The sequence below is a fragment of the Gallinula chloropus genome, assembly GCF_964237585.1.
Source record: "Gallinula chloropus genome assembly, chromosome: 17".
Taxonomy (NCBI): domain Eukaryota; kingdom Metazoa; phylum Chordata; class Aves; order Gruiformes; family Rallidae; genus Gallinula; species Gallinula chloropus.
This window is the reverse complement of record NC_140102.1, coordinates 3,088,775-3,107,534: the sequence shown is the minus strand read 5'-3', so window position 1 is coordinate 3,107,534 and position 18,760 is coordinate 3,088,775. Positions and strand designations below refer to the sequence as shown.

Here is an 18,760-nt window from a genome sequence, read left to right as displayed (position 1 = left end):
AAGGCCTCATTCAAGACAGAATTTATATACTCACTTACTTTTGTTATCAAATAACCAGCAGTTATTATTTAAACAGGTCTGGAGGAAGAGAAAGAAATATATCTCATGTGTCAGTTAAATTTAAGCGCTGCACAAAATAAAAAGTATATAAAACCAGAACCCCTGGGTGTGTCCATTTGATGCAGTTCTGTGTTTAAAATGTGACTTGTCACAAATACAGCTCACACTGCTCATGCAAAGGCTGTGCTTCAATGAAATTTTTTTAATGATAATTAAGTTAGGAACTTGAAGTATAGTTTAGTAGCTTGGACGTTCTATGATGTTTCATCTTTATGCAGTTCATAATATTTTCTCTGCTGCAGGAAAAGTAATTCAGTTTTCTAGAGGTTATTCTGAATGGATCTCTTCTCTAGTATTACCACTAGTATTATTCATTGCATAGTTATTAAAAGAAACATTGATTATTTTTTTTCTTTATTGATTGCAGGGTTCTAAGTAGAAAGTACCATGAATTGTAGATTGCTTGTCCAGTACAATATACCACCACGTTCCATAAAACTAAGTATTGAACACTGTCTGGCTTTATAATGAGTGTTTCACTGTTAATCAAATTCCTCTAAATGGTGGTTGGACTTCTCTAGGGTGGTTTTTTGTGTTGGACAATATTTTTTAGACTTAGGAGCAACAGTTTTTTTTCTGCTTGTTAATGTGATGTATTGAAAGTATAATTGCAAAAACTGGTAGGGGAGCATGTGCAACTTGACAAAACAGGCATTTGCAAAGGCTTTAATAACCTTAAAGCTGTCAAGCTGTATACAGGAAATTCTCTGTAGTACCATGAAGCAGATACTACAAAACAAATGTATGAGGATAAGGTTGGTTTCAACAAATGGATGTAGGAGCTGTATTTCAGCATTTATGTGATTCTAATGAATGATTATGATTTCATGTCCTCAAATTATGACATAACATCTCCAATGGAAAAGCACTGTTCTGGTTGTGACTTAGCAATTTGATTCACCTCTAACCAGTGAGATGTCATAGGGCTCATGACAGAAACATTGCATTAATTCTATGAAAAAGAAACATTGAATGAAAAGTGTAATATGAAATAACTTCAGTTTTATATTCAACATCTGTAAGAGCACCTTAAAAAAGGAATTTTGCTGAGCAGACACATCGTGTCTCATATGAGGAAGGTGTTCAAACATTTTCATGATCTCCAGAGGTCCCTTCCAACCCCTACCCTTCTGTGATTTTTGTGATTCTGACTGATAGTTCTTCAGAAGTGGTCCCATCTGTGCATCTAGGTAACACTGAAGTAACATTTAAGAACAGTGAAAGCATGTGTTTATATTTCATCACTACTTAAAAGCTACAGTAAAGCCCAGCATGTTCTTAAGATGTCTTCTGAAAAGGGATTCTTTAACTCCTAACTCTATAAAAATATCTCTCATGACTTCTTGGTATTACACCAACCTCCCAGGAAGAATAACTGATATAGTATGTTTAGAAAGCAGCCTTGTGTGGCTGATGTCTCTCTGTAATGAGATGCCCAAAAATGAGAACTGGTCAGATGAATGTTGCTTTTAAATGGTCTCTGAAATAACTCTAGTGTTATGATAGTGTACTATATACATCTCCCAAAGGCACCTAAGTACAAGTCCAGATGAGCCGTTATAAACAGCCATAAAGTGGAAGTAAGCTTGGGAATAGAATTCTCTTCTCCCTCCCAGATGAAAACCCTAACCATTAAGTTATTCAAGTACACTTTTGTTTGCTTTAAATGCCCTTCTCATAACAAAGAAGTGTCTTAACCAGAGAGCAGTCAAAATGCTCTTCTATCAGTATTATGTCTGGCTGGTGTAATGGCCTCGTTGCCTGACATGATGACTGTGTTCAGTCTCATTTCTGGGCACCCCATTTTTCCCTGTAAAGGAATAGGAAGTGTCCAACTCAGCACTGCAAATTTCATCTCCACTGCAGACACCTGACATTAAGAGCTACCGAGCTAAGGCTCCCAAGTCTGTGAGATTGCACAGTTGAAGACCAGTCACTGGATCATTGTTCTTCCTTTTTAATCTATTTAATTGGGGAAAAGTTTTAAAAAAATCCATCTGCCTATTTGAATTAAACTCCGTTGCAGTGAGTTGCAGATAGTGAGACTGGGTATTGTCAAGTACCAATAGTATGAAATGAGTTGGGCTTAAGATCGCTCCCTACCTCAGCTCCTGGTTGTGTAGGAGGCTCTTGCAACTTGTGCTTGTATACAACCAGGAAATCCTCACTGCTGCAGCTGTGTATGCTAACCTAGATAAACTGGGGGATGTTCCCGTTATTTGGGATTTCTCTTACTTGAAGAAATCCTCTAACTTCCCAAGAGCTCTAGTTGTAAAGCCTGAAGAGATACCATTTGTTTCACCAGTATTTTTGGGTAAAACAAATAGAAAACCTACCTTCTGTCTTTATGAGAATTTTTATAAGCCTTGTTCTTTGTTCTTATACAGATTTTTTTTCTGAAGTACTTTTCTGGTTTTATGTTTAAACACTTTAAGCAGATGATCCCAACTATTCTTTGTCCATTTAACCAGGTTTGTAGTGGCTTTCACAATGAAAATGAAGGAACTGGCAGCAGCAGAATGGGTACGTTTACATGATGATGGTGATGCTTATAGTATTATCAACTCTGCATTCCCTTAAAATGTTTTCTAAATAATGCTAGAGAATTGCAATAATCTTCATATTCTCTATTCCTGTTTTTCCTCTCAGAGAAAGCATTTCATACTTATGCACTTTGACAGGTCAAATAGATCTGGCATTTAAAAGCTGTTTAGTATTTGGGAAGAGTATACAGCAGTTTAAGAAGTGCTTCTCTGTAACATTTAAAACTAATCATTGCTGCTGTTATCAACTGGCTCCTGATGCCATGTGCATACATTGTTTCTTTTTCCATCATTTAATAAACTTTACATTGCCAAAATTCCACTAAACAGCTTTGCTTACAATAAAGCATTTGGGAGAATAATTCAAAAATACTTGTTTTGTCAACACCGGAAATAGAATGAACTTCTTAAGGTGAACTGCAGAGCTAAAATTGAAGTTGTGCTAAGCCCAGAATTATTTGATATACGGTCCTGTTGACCAGGTTTTGAGAGATATGTAGCACAGAAATAGTACTTAACTTTCTTACAACTCATCTCTCCTCCTGAAAATAAACTGAAACACACTGTGCTGACTAATACAAGGAAAAATACAGAATAATATTATTTTCATCCAGTAGTATAGTGGTTAAATACATTTGGCAGTGTATTTTAAGGAGGTTATTTGGGTAGCAAAGAATCAGCAGTAATAGTGGTTGGTTCTGTCTTTTCATTCAGGAGGTGCCATTGCAGTTGCTGTGCTGCAAGTCTACCTCAGACATTCAGTGCAATTATTTTTAGTGTCTGATGCTCATGTTTGAAAATAGACTGGGTGAACATTTTCACCCTTATGTGGCTGAGTTGGTAGCAGACTGCCAGTGGAGAACTATTTGGTGGATAGTAAGGGGCAATGTACTGGGATAGAAGAACCAAGGCAGGATCACCCTCTTCTTCTCCACTCACCTTATCTTGTAAACATCAGCTAAAGTGTTAACAAGAGGTAGACACTAACTGCTTGGTGTCTCTTCAGTTCTAATTAGTATCAATATGTGCTACACCCATGTCTAAAAAAGTATCATTTAGAGGTGGAGCTTGTAGCAAAGAAAAAACACAAAATTCAAGTATTTTGTTTTGGCATTCATTGATTTAAAAAAAAAAAATTGAGTTAAAAGGATACATGAGCAGATACAGGAGCTTATATTTATATTGCAAATGTAACTTGCTTTTAATAGATACTACAATGAGCTTTGTGATAGCTAAATAAGAGAGGGCACAGCTTCTGTCATAGGTCTGCAAGAAGACAAAAGTAACAGAGTAAGGAGACTCAAACTTGAACTTTTAAATCCTTTTGGCATCAGAACATCAAATGTTTTTAAGTACTTAACCTTGACTGGTTGATTTTTACCTAAACACCTTTGTGCTCCAGGCTTGTGAGACTCACTATTTTGGAGAAGGTCTCTGGTAGGCAGGGAATTGGAGGCAAGTCTGTCAAGTCCTAAACTGAAACATCACCTGCTGACCCTCAAATGCTGGGGTTTGATTTCTTCAACCAGGGAAGAATATGAATACATCTTTCCATACCTAGGTCATAGAATATTAACACTTTTTACCTATTAATTCACCCTAATGTGAGCTGCATTATTCCTCTAATGTGTGCTTTATTAGGTAGATAGTTGATTAAGAATTTATATTATCAACATGTATGCAATTGGACTGTGCTCGAGGGCTGTATCTACCAGCAAGTTCTTTTCTATTACATAGGATAAATAGTCTTTAATTCTGAAGTACACAGCATTTGCAATGATCTGTATTCCTAGGGAGTTTGAAATGCTATAAAAGATCCTGTGCTTATGGTCAGTGTTTTATTTCAGAAGTGTAAAACTGGTGTATAAGAATTACCTAAGCCAGTTTTATGAGCATTCAATTTCATTTTTCCATTCTCCTCAAGCCCATTTAAATTAAAGAACATAACAGGAAATTGATCTGTAAAGAATGAATACATCTTTACACCGTGTTACACACTATTCCTGCTGTTTGGTTCTTGATGATCCAAGCCCTGGCAGGATTATATTTACTCACCATAAGCATGAAACCAGATGCTTAACTTAAGCTTATTTTTAACACATAGTTGGTTTAGGGAACTAAAAGCCTATCTTCACCCACCAGAGTCTGAGCAGAACTGGTGCTATGTCAGCTATGGAGACAAGGCCAGGCTTCAGCTGCCCTCTGCCCCTTTTTTCACCTTCTGTTTTGCTGCATCTATTTCTTAGCACTGAATTTCAGATATCTCAGTTGTCCAGCAAATTTAAACTCTGAAGTTGGTCTCCAGCTTGTAAGACCATCTCCATTGTTGGATTGGAAGATCTAATATAATTAGAACTGCTGCTGATTCACAGAAAGGTTACAGGGATAAAACTTGTTAATTGTGCTAATTGAAAAATTGATTAATTGATACTGTAAATGTTCAGAGTAAATGTAATTTAAACTGCTGACTATTGGCTTTTGGTGTTATTTAAATGCATCTTTTTAATAGTCACAAGAAAATCATGCTGATGTGCACTTCATTATACTGGTTGAGTTTTTTGGAAGATTGAACAGATCCTGATAGTGAATTTTGAAAGTTACTTTTCTTCTCTTTATAGCCAGATGCTAGGAAGAAAATACATGTCCAAACTCAAGGTGAGAGTTTTAAAATATTGACTACAGCATTCAATGTATTTGAGTCATGTCTTTAGTAACTGTATGTCTATAGAACTGCTTTCTTTGACCCAGAAATATTTTGCTGAAATGGGTGTGGGGTTTTGAAGTCCTGGCTCCACTGAAGTGGAGCTTTTTGCCAGTGATGTTAATTGAGGTGGTATTTCAGTCTCTTAGCCTGAGTTTTCAACTCCTTTGGTGCTCTTAAAAAGAGTTTTCCCCAATCAATGCCTTGCAGTTAGAATCTGCAAGGTAACATCTGCAGGTAACACTGAGCGTTCTCCAAAGCCTATGGAAGTTTTGATGCTGGATGATTATTCTCTGAAACTCTAAATTCCTTTAAATGCTTTATGCTCCCAGAATAGAAGTATCCCAAGAAGTAATTGAATTTAAAGTATATTACTTAAGTAGTCTAGGGAACACTCAAATTAAGATGCAGTTTCTGAAGATATAGCTCCTGTTTTTATCCATCTAATCTGTCTACAGATTCCAAAACTCATTCTATTTTGTATATTGCACCTTCAAAGAAAATGAAGTTATTTTAAAAACTGCTGTTTTAAAAAAATTCATTGTGAGGTCTATTTACCCTTGTGAGGTAATAGTTAACTAAGAGATAAATAAATAAATAAAATAATTTAATTATTAAAATAATCTTTAAGGCAAAACAAGTAAATATTCAGTGTAGATTAATATTTAATTTTATGTAAATTTAGTTTGCTTACTTTGCCTAATGTTAGGGGTCTCAAGTGACCCTGATCTGTTTGGAATAATAATATTTAGCCTGCTGTAATTAAGGCTTAATTCCTGGGTTTGCTAAAGAAGTTCACACACTGTGCAATTGTGCAGAATTTTCATTTGACTTTGTCTGATGGCTACAGAAAGACAAGTCGGCATAGTTGGGAAGAAAAAAGCTTGAGATGGGAAGAGCTGCATATGGAATTCGATGTGCTTGGTGGAAATGTTGTTTTCTTGGGGCAGCATTTAAAGAACCACAGTTCAGTCATCCAGGGACCAATCTGATGTGTTTTTTTGTCTTTTTTCCAACACAGGAATTAAGACTACACCCAGTGAAACATTTGACTGGTATAGATTTCTACAAAATGCAGGTAAAACTCTTTTTTTTTTTTTTTCTTCTGTACTGGGTTTATTCTGGGTTTATTAGACTGTGAAGGTTAAGTTATTAATAGAATTAAGGGTATGATAAATTTAAAAACATTTAATATTTGATTCAGGCAGAATATTGATGGGATTAGTCTGGTTAGTAAACTACCCTGAATACCTTCAGGTTTCTGGTGTGTGCAGAATAAAGATAAAATGGTCCTGCCATGTGGGTCCCTCAGAAGCTGTTAGAGAGAAGCAGCAATACCTGAGCATGCTGTGCTTTGCAGCTCCCTGATGGAAACTGTGGAGGATTTTTGCTGAAGAGCAGGTAGGGTGAAGAAGTGGTGAGGAAGGGAAATACAGGGTGATATTATTTGGTCTTGATCTAGAACCTGTCTCTCTCTTCCCCAGTGCAATGTCATGTAAGGTAGATGACCTAATTCAGAGTCAGCTGATCCTGCCTAGATCAGCCTTTCCCCAAAAGAAGAATTTGCAGGCATTTTACTGTGGTAAAATATTTCAATATTATATTCATCAATCTGATGTCTGACAGTACAGCTGCTCCCCCTGTTACAAATGAATCCCCACTAGTCAATTGCTTTATCACATCAGGAAATGTGTGCCATTATTCAAAACCTGTGTCCAATTTTAAATTGAGCATTGTGAGGTTATTTTTTTCTCAGTAAATCATAGAACACAAGCACAGCACTACTAAGATTAATCATGTTCTGAAGTGAAATGATTTGTCACTTGCTAGCAGAGCCTTAGTGTTGATTGGATCTCATGTCTGACCATTTTATGATTAAAAGAGCAATCAGCAGATTGAGAAGGGGGAAGCTCCCCATAGAACACATTTCATCTAATATATTAGAGACAGTTCTTTGCCTAATGTGTACTAATGCAAAAGCACAAAATAATTCATAATGTACAGGAAAAGCAAACTGAAATGCAGCTTTAACATCTGTGCCTGTTAAATAATAACTTGAAACCTGGCATAAGATTATTCAGTATTGTTTTTAATGACTGTTTCATCTCATTTCCCTTATCAGTCTTGTCTCTATTTCCATCTCTTGTGGCAGCTCAGAATTTCTGCTTCTTTTAATATTGCACAGGGAGGCATTTTTTTTTTTTGGCTATACCTTTGCTCTTACCACAGACTAATTAGGAGTTCTTACTGAATTGCTTTTCCAGGGATTTGCAGTTTCAGAGGGTTTAGAATTCTACTAAACTTGGAGCAATCAGTAGAAAACTATCAAAAATAGAAGGCAGTTTTGCTCAGAATAATGTGATTTTGATAGTGTAGGCTTGTACAATGAAGTGCACTTGAAAAGATCCCTAGGTTTTATGCAGATAAAGCTGTCCAATCTCATTCACCTCATGGCATTTATGATCCTTTTTTTAAAAAAAGACTTTTTTCATGAAGTTCCATACCACCTCTAAAGGCATGGAATGACATTTTGGGGAAATACCTCTCCAGATAACTCTTCCTGTATCTTATGAGGTATCCTGGAACATTGTCAACTTCAGGATTCCCAGGACTGAATGTAAAGAAATAGCACATGCCCTGTACTGAAAATTACAATACATTTGAGGCATCAGTGTTAAACATCCTTGGTGATCAGCTGTTAAAATGAAGTAGGCTCTTCAGAATATTCCAAGACTTTTTTGAACAGCACAGACTTCTTATGAATATTCTTTGTACTGATTTTTTTTAAACTCATAGTAAAACCTGAACATCTGACATGTTAAATACAACAGCAGTACGTAAATAAGTCTCTTCAAATCAGTGTAATGACTTTAAAAATAATTTAATGGTAGATTTGAGTGGCAGAACACATTGAATACATCTGATTGAGGGACATTTCCCCCCAGCCCCTGAATGTGGATGCTACTAAACCGAAAGCTAAGGAATCCCAGTTCTTTGCACATTTCATTTGATAGTCTGGGTTGTTAATATAAGTAGCAACCATCTAATACAAACTGAAGCAATGCTGGGAAAGGTTTTTATTGATTGTTATGATGGGTGTAATACAGTCTCAGTACAAAAATCACAGTGTTAGTATTATTTTCATAGCCTCAGTCGCAGACTCGAGCGTTGCAGAGGTGATGCTTGTGTGGTGTTAGTGTGCTAGCTCCTAGCTGCAGTATTTTCAGTGGCTGGCTGTTAAAACATTTATCTATAAAAAAAGAGCTTTTAAAGTTAATTTACATTCTGGTTTGCAGTCAGCTTCACAGCGCCTGTCTCATGTGGCTGAGAGACTGTAAACAACAGTCGCCAAACCAAAGAGCTCAACCAAGTGCAGATTTGAACAAGAATACAATCTCTTCAGTATATTTAGTAACTCAGACTATTTAGGGAAGTACTACAGCCTGTGTCAGTCTGGAGGTCACCAGTGTCTTTCTGTTGCCTTGTAATACAGGAATCTATATACAGCATCATCAATTGTGTTAGGAGTTTTAGATGGCTGCCTTTAGACTTGAGAGAGACAATGAAAGTTCAGGCTTTTGCTGAAAATTGATTGACAGGAAGTGACAAGACAGTCTAGGTAAATGTGAAAACTGAGACTGATCTTCTCTAACAGCTTAGCTCAAGGATGGAGCATAGCTACTTAAGATCACAGGCAGGCTTGATGTCAACATGCCCTGTTGAAAGACTCCTTTTGTTTTTAGTGGAATGTGGCTGAAGCTTGTGAGATGCAAACCCTAATAAACACTTAGAAAACACGTGATTAGAAGACATAGATAACTACCACAGGCTAATGAACTGAGAAAGAGCTTTTCCACCTAGCAGATAAGATTAAAAACTGGTTTCCTGGAAGGTGGCAGAGAATCATAGGATCAGATGCTTATTGCACTATCAAATCAAATATGCAATAAACGTCAGTAGTTTGATTTTTCTACTCTCAGATAATTTCTGCTTCATAGCACATCTATTTTCAGAGCTTGTGAAGTTTACATAACCTGTCATGCTACAGACAGGGTTTTACAGAGTCATTATATTTTCCTAAAGCTATGCTGGAAGAAAAGATCCACAGAAGAAAAATTAAATAGTAAAAGTTTGTACAGATACATAGCTGACCATGGAAATAATGATATGATAGCAGCAGTAAACTGTCTTCCCCAACAGATCTGAAAGCATAAAGCCTTCTTTGTTGTCTGATCTGTTAGAAGTAATGAGAAATGGTAAAAAAGGATTGCCAGAGAATTTTGCAGTGTAACTTTTCTGGATTAGTAGCCTGCCCCTGGAAGCTAACAGGTTCATTTAACTGCTATTGTCTTCACATACGTATCAGCAGCTCCAGCAGTTATTCCCTATTGAATGTGAAGAGCAGGATGAATGCTGCCATAGTTATTAACTCCACTTTCCTGTAATTTCTAAGGAACAAAAAGCTTTGTAAAATAAAAGCTCAACTTCATAAAAGTTCAATAAATCTTTGAGATCTGCAGGTAGTTAAGTATGTTGCTGAAATAAGATCTAATTGGGCTAATAATTGTCCAAGTTATACGTCATCAGTGACTTCAATTAAATAAACTTTAGAGTCAGAGACACTGGAATCTCAGCAATAAACCTATGGATTTCCTTTTTTAGGAGTTGAGTTAATACTTTCAGATGGATGAACAATTCTCAAGAGAGGGAAAAGACCTGCTGTGGTTCAAAGGGAACAGAGAGGAAACTGAGCAAGGTTATTCACCTTCACCATCTTGTTTCTGAACAACACCAAAGATGGATGACTAAGCCCAAATAACATGGACTTGGTATTGTTCTCTAAGGGTCCATAGAACACATCAGTGAGCTGAAAATCAGGAGTTAGAGAATTAGTCTTAAAATCTTTGCTCATCCTTGACCTAATATTAATGAGAAATGTTTTGACTGCAGACTGGTTTCTTATATTACTGGGCAGTCTTTTTATCCTAAATTATAACCTATAACTCCAATGATATACTTGATGAAATACACTTACCCTCTAGTACAAATTGGATTTTAAGCTGTAAAGGAATTAACACATTTTAAGAACTTTGGCTTTGGGAGGTTTTTGGTTCAGGTCCAAAACAATAACCTGGAATGAAAAATCACATTGTCCTTTTTTATACTTTTCTCTAGAGAGTTCAAAAACACTGCAAAGAGTGCTACAAAGAGCATAGTAAAGAGTTTTAAATAAGGAAATATTTTTATTATCTCTGTTTGAGAAAGTGGTGAGAAAATTTCTCACTTAAGATGTTCTCAAACTGCTTCTTTACCTCTCAGCAAACTAATTCTTGGTATTACTCGTTCACTTAGAGGCATGTAGCTTTTCAGTAAGATTAAAGATTTGCTGTATTATACTTACTTTTTACTGTACATCTGTGATTACTACATTTTTTTTTGCCTGATAGTACCTCATAGGATTAGAGTTAAATGAATCTGCTCTTTCAAAATCTGTTGAGATAACACTTCTACTCACTTTCCTTTCTCAGAAAAACAATGCCCTTACTAATGCTTCAGAAATGAAACACAAGCTTTTGTGTTGGCTGTCTGTGTTCATGTTTTGCCATCCTGTCACCTAAGCACAGATTTTTATGAAGGGCACAGTATAAACTTCTCATAATATGTCATAAAATAGTTGATGTGACAGACAGTTTCAGATAAGGAACAAACTAGGAACCAATGAAATCTTAAATAATAACCTGCTTACTTCCAGTGTTGCATTATGAAAATGCTTTCCACTTTTCAAACACTCCATTCTCTATTTCTGTTCTGCAACTGAAGACCTCAATACAGTTTACCAAAAGCTAACCCCAGTGCCATTGCTTCATGGCAAGCAAGAATGGGTCAGTCTAGCTGGATAAATCTAGAGTTGAGTAACTGTCTCTAAGCCACTCCATGACTCAGAATCACAACCAGCAGGAGCATGTGAATATTGAGTATTAACCACACTTCATCTGTTAGCCAATATACCTTGTGCCAGGTTCCAATACCATCCACAAATACACTGGCACAGCAGTTGGATACGCTTTTGATCGTGCAATTCCACTCTGAAATCTGAAGTGCCAGTGCTACATTGCTGTGTTTCAATTTGGAGCAGCACACCATCTCTGCTCCATCATGGAGGAGGAGCTGCCTGACTGTGGGAGTTCAATGTCAGTCTGTGCCTGTCTGATTTCAACTCACCTGCAGTTCATTTGTTACCATCCCCGTAGTCCTGGGTGGCAGATCAGGGCAGCATACAGTCAAGCTGATGAGAAGAATGAGTTTTTATAATCCTGTCAATCACTGTTCTTGTTTTCACCTCTCACATCTTGCTAAGCAGGTGACCTGCTAAGCTGTGGCCAATGTGCAGCTGGTTTTTATAGATAAAGCCAACATAACAAATCAGACTACAGCCACAGACAAACACTGACAGCACATGTTTAAAGGAGCATCTCTTACCAACATTAAACAATTATGTTTGACACTGGAGGAGACACTGATTACAGTGGCAAGGCTTGCATTTTCTATATAGTGATTCTGAATAATGGCTGGAGAACAGTCAGTCTGCTTTTAATTTTGGATTTCCTTTGCAAACAGCAAGATGCATGAGCTAGGAGATAATGAAGCACAGTGTTCAGTTTCAAATCTTTGCTCTTGTAACACTAACAGAAATGGGGCGAGACAGGCATGAGCATTTTTTAGTTGTTTGGGTGTTTACACATCATTCAAACAAGACAGTGGCACAGTCAGTGTATCAGAAGAGCACATCAGTTGATTGTGCCATACTGACGTATTTCCATTTCAGGACTGAATCACACAAGGCAGTAGTATCTTATTACAGAGTGAGGAGCCTATCTGGGGAAGGCAGAATGATAGCAGAAATCCACCTACTGAAACTCTTGTTTAAGCTGAAAGAAAAAGAAAAAATGTCTTCTTTCAAATACCAGCCTTTACCCAGCTGACAGTTCTAGCTGGTAAAGGCAGCTATTGCAGTTATTCTCTTAATATCTTCCCTTTTCCAGCATTCTTATGAGGACAAAGCATGCTAAAATGATTGGCTACCTTTTTGGAGTATTTTTTTTGCCACAGCAGGGATGCTAGCAAGGCTTGAGAAAGCAACAGGTGGGGAAAAACTGATGCAGACATCATCTAGCTCTGTGAATTTACCCATTTTTCAGTGAATAAGCAGAAAGCTAACAAAATCCACAAGTGCTGCTGAAGTTTGAGCTTAAGTAGACAGGGAATGAGTAAACTCCCAGCGCTGAGCAGCGGCAGTGATGTGCTGGTAATGCAATCTTCTCAGGAATGCCCTTCTATGCTTCTGAGTGCATCGAGTGAGGAAAGTCTGCCTGTAAAAATGAATTAGGAGATGACTAAGATTTACAGCGTACAATAAAATACATCTACAACTCCTGCTTCACAAAATTGAATGGCAGAGCCAAATCCTTTTTTGACTAGCCCTTCCATGGCAGGTTTAGAAATGTCAAGTAGGACGCGGTCTGTAGCCCAACGTACCAACTATCTCTTATTTCAGAGTAAAGTGCATAAAAATTCAGGATAGACAAGTAGAGCTTTGTAAAGCTGCGTTAAGAGGATAGTCTGAAGGCAGAGTTTAAGCTTGTGAATGTCTTTTCAAAATAATAAAGGTCAAATAAGTGGGCTATTTTCATTAATAATTATAATTTTAGGTAATTTCACTAGCGAAATAATTAGACTGTTATTGATAAGGTTCTTGGAAAAGTACCTTTAAATGCCACAGGAACTGAATGGCAAAAATCCCAGTTTCAAAGTACAATTGCTCTCCATAGGGCCTGTTTCCTTTTGTCTTTTGGGTTAAAGTTTTTGAGCAAGGAGCACGATGGCAGCCAGGACTGCACAGAGTCTGGCTGGGAGGGCTTCTTGTCACAGCACTTCCAAGCCTTATCTAATAAAATTAAAAGACTGTGTTAAGAGATTAAGAAGCAGCAGTTTTTTGAAGCATAGTTAGCAATGTTGATTAGTGTACTAATCACATCAGGGGTGCAGTAATTCTGTAGTCTGTTTGTGAGAACAGGAAGACCTGGTTTCTCACTCCAGTCTGAGGTTTCAGCACTAACTTTAAGTATATTCCAAAACAGCCTGAACAGAGCTGAACATCAATAGGTGGGAGTTTGTAATTTTAAATGAGGAATTGTGCCATATGGATAGTTAAAATTCAATCTGATTTTTTTTTTGCTGACACTTTCTAGTAATTTGTTTTGTGTGAGTTTGTCATGAATTGAAATCACTGCTGCATGTCTTAAAAACAAACACTATTAATGGCCCATTGCACCAGAAGAATGGCTTTTCCAATCCAAATGTTTGTGTATCATAAATTACAAATTATTTCTTGGTCCAATAACCAGTAAAATATTACTTACCATGTCTGCTGCAGTCACTCTTGACAACTCAAGCTGTTTAAGTGAAATGAAACAGCTCAATAATGAACCTTGTGACAGGGAGCATTTAAAAGGCCCTGAACTGGATTTTAATTTTAAAAGCAGTAGCGCTTGAGCATGTTGTGAATGGCCACTCCATTCCTTCTCACCCACCATGGAACTGAGGTTTGAAGCTGAGCTCATCTTGATGCTGGTCCTGGGCTTGAGGGGAGAGCAGACCATGGGTGGGCATTCGATCCTTCTTCAACTGCCAAGTGCTAGATAATGCATGTCATCCATCCTTGCCATGACCTCAATAAATAGAACTGAAGGACAGCAAACTGATTCATTCAGTAAATCAAATAAGAATGTTTCAACCTCTCTAGTGTTTATTAAATTATGTTGTTGTTATGCATGTTCATTCAGCAATTTTGAATTATGTTGTTTTATCATAAAAACATTTTACCCGAATTCATCACATAGTGACCCTTCTCCAGAATTATGTTCTGAATTAATTGTGCTATCACAGAGTCAATGGCAACTGCATTATCATACATCAGAGCTTCGTTTCCTAATACAGACTTGAAATTATTTTTTAAGGGTTGTTGCTGTGTATTTGCAAGAGAGATTTTGAATGTTAAAAACTCCCATGTTGAGATTTATCCCCAAATTATTTTACATTTGTGTTTCTTAGCAGTAAGCTTAAAACAAATGCTTTGCAATAATTGAACTTCTAGTTAATTATGCTGTAGCAGGGCTGGTATTTTGTGGATTTATAACAAAAAGTGTCAGATCAAGATCTCAAATCCCTACAGCCTTTGTTTAACTAAACCTCACAATATCTTCAAAACAGGTGTTGTTCTATGGATGCAATTTTTTTCTTCTTAGGGATTGAAAAATTGAGAAACACACAGGTTTGTATAGTTGCCTTGTCAGTCAAAGCTGGGTTCCTGTGTTCAGGAATACTGGCCAGAGGACATCTCTCCAAGTCCTGCATATCCACTGCCTCTGGAAATAAGCTCCTGTAAAGTGATATGCATGGTAAAGTTCTCCACTCAGTTGTTTTGAGGATTGATGTGTGAATAAAAAAAAGGGGAACAATAATAGGAATTTTTCAGAATCCCTATTATTGCTTTTGCCACTTCATGTGCTCGTTCATGAAACAGTTTGGATTGTTCAGCTTTTTATCTGCATTCAGACTTTTTCCATTCTTTGTTCCAGGCATCCCTACAGATAATGGCAGTTTACATATGTTTCTTTTGATATGTGGACTTCGAAGAGTCAAAGACCCTCTGTATTTAGTAGAAGCATTTTCAGGTAGGTGCTGCTATTTGAATACCCTTGCTTTGTCCCTGGATTCTTTGAATGTTTGTGAGTTTGGCATAGGCTGTTTTATTCATTGCAGAAAGCTTCATGATATATTTACATTTAAAAAAAAGAACTGCTCATGCAACCACTGATCTGTTCAATACATTATTTCTTTGCTGCATCTTTTCCAGCCTGCTTGAATAACAGAGCATCAAAATCAAAGCAGTATATGGTGATTTTACTTGCTGGGTAAACTATTTTTCTGTTTCATACAGTGTTAATGGAAGACAAAAGAAGAGTTCACCTACTTCAAAATAACTTTTTAATCTTACTGTCCTGTGGCTGTTACACTGATCTGCGTGTGTGTTAATTAATATCATTGAAGTTACAAACAAATTTTATCACCCATCACTATGGCTCTGCACCAAAGTAGGCTGAAGATTTCTCTTAGTCACATAGGTGGATGTTTTGCTAGATTCTGTCTGTGTCTGTAAAGGCTGAGGTATTCCAAGTTGGAAATTTAGCCTCTGCTATCCAGGTTACTTTTATAACCTCTCCTGCCTTCAGAATGCTTAATAACAAATGCAGGTTTGTAAAGTCAAGTAACTGGCTTTGTTCTGTTCTGGGGTTGAAAGAGCAGCAGATTTCTTTGTGTTAATTGTAATGGTTGCTGTTGCTTCCACATGTTCCTTTACACAGGAAAAACTTCAAATGATTTTGTCATAGTGGCCAGAGTGACTGCATTATATAGAGCATTGTTCTCTTGAGATGATGCAGAATTATTGTCTGAGCTTAGTTAAATTATCCTTGAATTGTAAGAGATTGCACGAAGCCAAAATGCTAAACACTGACTTTCAGACATGCTAATCATTTGAATCCTGAGGAGTAATGTGAGGGCTGAGCATGAAATCTGGTACACATTCAGTCTTTTAAGTAGTAATACAATATTTGCCTATTCTTTATTCATGCATCTATTTACATTGATTTCAGAGAAAGAATTAAATTAAATTAAACATTCATAATTTTGGTTCCTCTTCTGTTTTAGATTGGCACAGGAAGGATCCCAGTGTCCATCTGGGCATAATTGGACCTGCGGTAGGTTGCTGTTGTAATTCTAATTTCATTTGCATATTTATTCCTAAATACTCCATTTACTGGCATCTGAATATCACAATAATTCTTTCCAGGCTGAACCTGAGTCAGAGAACTTCTGTTACAGAGATAAGAAGGTACAATCCTAGGCAGTTGTAAAGGCTGTTCCCAACAGGTCTAAACTGTGGAAGTGATTCCAGTGCTTGGACTTCCAAAGTTCAGAGTTCTCTATCAGCTGAAAGGGCTCCTGGCTCAGCATGTGCCTCCCTTTGCACTGCAAAGGGGAAAGCAGCTAAGAGGGCTTTTCTAAGAGGATAAGCACTGCACTAGCCCAACTCTAGTCAGTTATGTATTAATGCAAACTGTTACACCAGTGGCACTAAACTACTTTACAACACCTATAGATCTGTTTTACATACATGGATAATTTTTATTTATTTAGAAGACTTGGGCTGGTTTTATAAAGACCATTTGCAGTTAGATTATTGTTATGTTACAGCTAGCTCCAGTACATGACTTTATAATGCTATTTATCTATTATGGTCTCTTAGAACAAAACAGACTACAAAAGCAACTTCTGAAGATAAAAATGATCAAAATATTTGGGTTAACATTAGCTTCTATTTTTATGCCTGTGGGATAGTACAAAGTTTTTTTTTAGGGAATCAAAAAGTACTAAAAAAAGTGACATCTTGACATAAAATAGTAAAAATGCTTATTTCAACATGAATAATTTATAAATGAACTTATCAAATATTTTGAAAGGCAACAGTATCCATCTGGAATAATGTTTTTAGCAGGTATTGTTAATGAGGTTTTTTTAATGCTGTGAAGGTGATATCAGCTGCTCATTATCCCTGTTCTTACATCCTTTGTTCACATGGGGCATCGCGTCTTTGTTCCATTCCATTTAGATTTTGATGCCATTTCTGGTAGTCTCAATTTGTACACAATTAACAGTTGTCAGCAGGTGCAAAATGATGTTAGGTTTGTGTCTGACACCAGACAGCAAGGACTGAGCTTGAGCTGACAAGTAAAATGGGTGAACTCTGTCACACATTTAGAATCTGAGTGCACTAAAGCCTGGGAGACAGATATCTGAGAGGTGGGGTTGAATAAATAAATACAATCAGAAACTGAGTTATCCTTACAAACCCACATCTCAGATGGAGCTTTGAGTTGGTACCATTCCTTCCAGGGGAGCTGTATGTATTGTGTTAAAAGTGCTGGCCAATACTAAGGTGAGATTTCCTTTTTTGCCCCTAAGTCATAAAGATCCTGTTCAACAAATTTGGAAGTTCCATCTTCTGATTGTCTCTTACACAACAGGATCAGTGAGTTCAGTGGCAGCTCTTCTGGGGTTGCTGACTCTCACCTAAGGTTGGGCTGCCGTTTCAGAATGTTCTCAGGAGTTTCTCAGCAGTGGTTGGCTTTTCAGGAGGCAGCAGCTTCGAAAATCAGAACTATCACAGTTGTTATTGTGAAATAATCTCGTTGTGGGGAATGATTTGAAGATGTGGGCTTATGAAGCATGAAAATAAAACAGAAAAACCCTCCCAACTCCACTCATTGTTTTCAAATCAAGCAGCATGATTTTTGAGGAAGGAACAAGACTGAACACCTCTGAAGAGAGAGGTATGTGCCACTTGAGCCAAGGCTGAGTCCGTTCTGAATGTTTAAAAGCAAGTGAAGGCTTGCTTCAATTTTCTTCCAGTACTTTCTTTTCTAATGGTCTGTTAAAATTTGGTGTTTGAGTATCCATCATTGATTCCAATTTCTTCCCTTTGAGATCTCTCTGGTTTCACCTGCAGAAACCAAGACCTTTAGAAAAGAATCCTCTTTGAACATGTAATCAATTTTGTGTTAAGTGCAGTGCTGAAAAAGTGCAAACCTACAAATCACATGGTTATTTTCAGAACCATGAGAGAAAGATGAGTATTTCCCAAGTCTCAGGCTAACCCATACCCTACCTAAATATTTGCTAGCACAGTATTCACTGCGGGCCAGATCCTCAGTAGCAGCAACTGCACTATAGATTGGTAAGGGAGAGGGAAAAAGATGCCTCTGAGACACCAAAGTGTTTCTCCTAATTCTGTGCAAAATGAGGTTCATTCCCACAGCCCAGCTGGAGCCTCAGGGACGCTGTCCTGCTGCTTCCGCTTCTAGCATGCGGCCTGTACCAAGGGAACATCCTTTATGCTAAACTAACACAACTAATTGCAGGACTTAGAAGAAAGAAATTAGTTCTGCTGGATGTATAACCACAGCAGCACAAGCCTTGAAAAGGCAGCCTGTAGCCTTAATCTAACCAGTGGTAAAGGTATGAGTAGGCAGCTGTGTCACATGAAACAAACTCTTGCTGATGCTAAAAGGGTACTAAAAGCTTCAGTGTTTCATCTGGGTAATGTGCTCGTGTCCTGCTGTAAGTTTCATCTGTGATTCATCTTCACATGAGCCTGAAAACTTGCAGGCAGTCTGTTTTATAAGAAAAGAAATAAAATGGGAATGGAGCAAATAAGAACCACGTCCCTATTTTCTCATTCAGTTTTGTTCTTACTAAATTTGGGGACATGGAACTT

The 18,760-nt window shown here is 37.3% G+C and overlaps 1 protein-coding gene across 1 annotated transcript in view; it reads left to right on the top strand.

The window, feature by feature from the left end:
* GLT1D1 (glycosyltransferase 1 domain containing 1) overlaps nt 1–18,760 on the top strand; it is a gene marked incomplete at both ends in the record, with an annotated part of 53,149 nt that overhangs the window by 13,522 nt on the left and 20,867 nt on the right. The window contains 5 exons of the mRNA XM_084272083.1: nt 2,592–2,643; nt 5,282–5,318; nt 6,386–6,442; nt 15,003–15,098; nt 16,135–16,184. Coding sequence (XP_084128209.1) covers nt 2,592–2,643; nt 5,282–5,318; nt 6,386–6,442; nt 15,003–15,098; nt 16,135–16,184 — 292 coding nt within the window. The remainder of the gene's footprint in view (nt 1–2,591; nt 2,644–5,281; nt 5,319–6,385; nt 6,443–15,002; nt 15,099–16,134; nt 16,185–18,760) is intronic.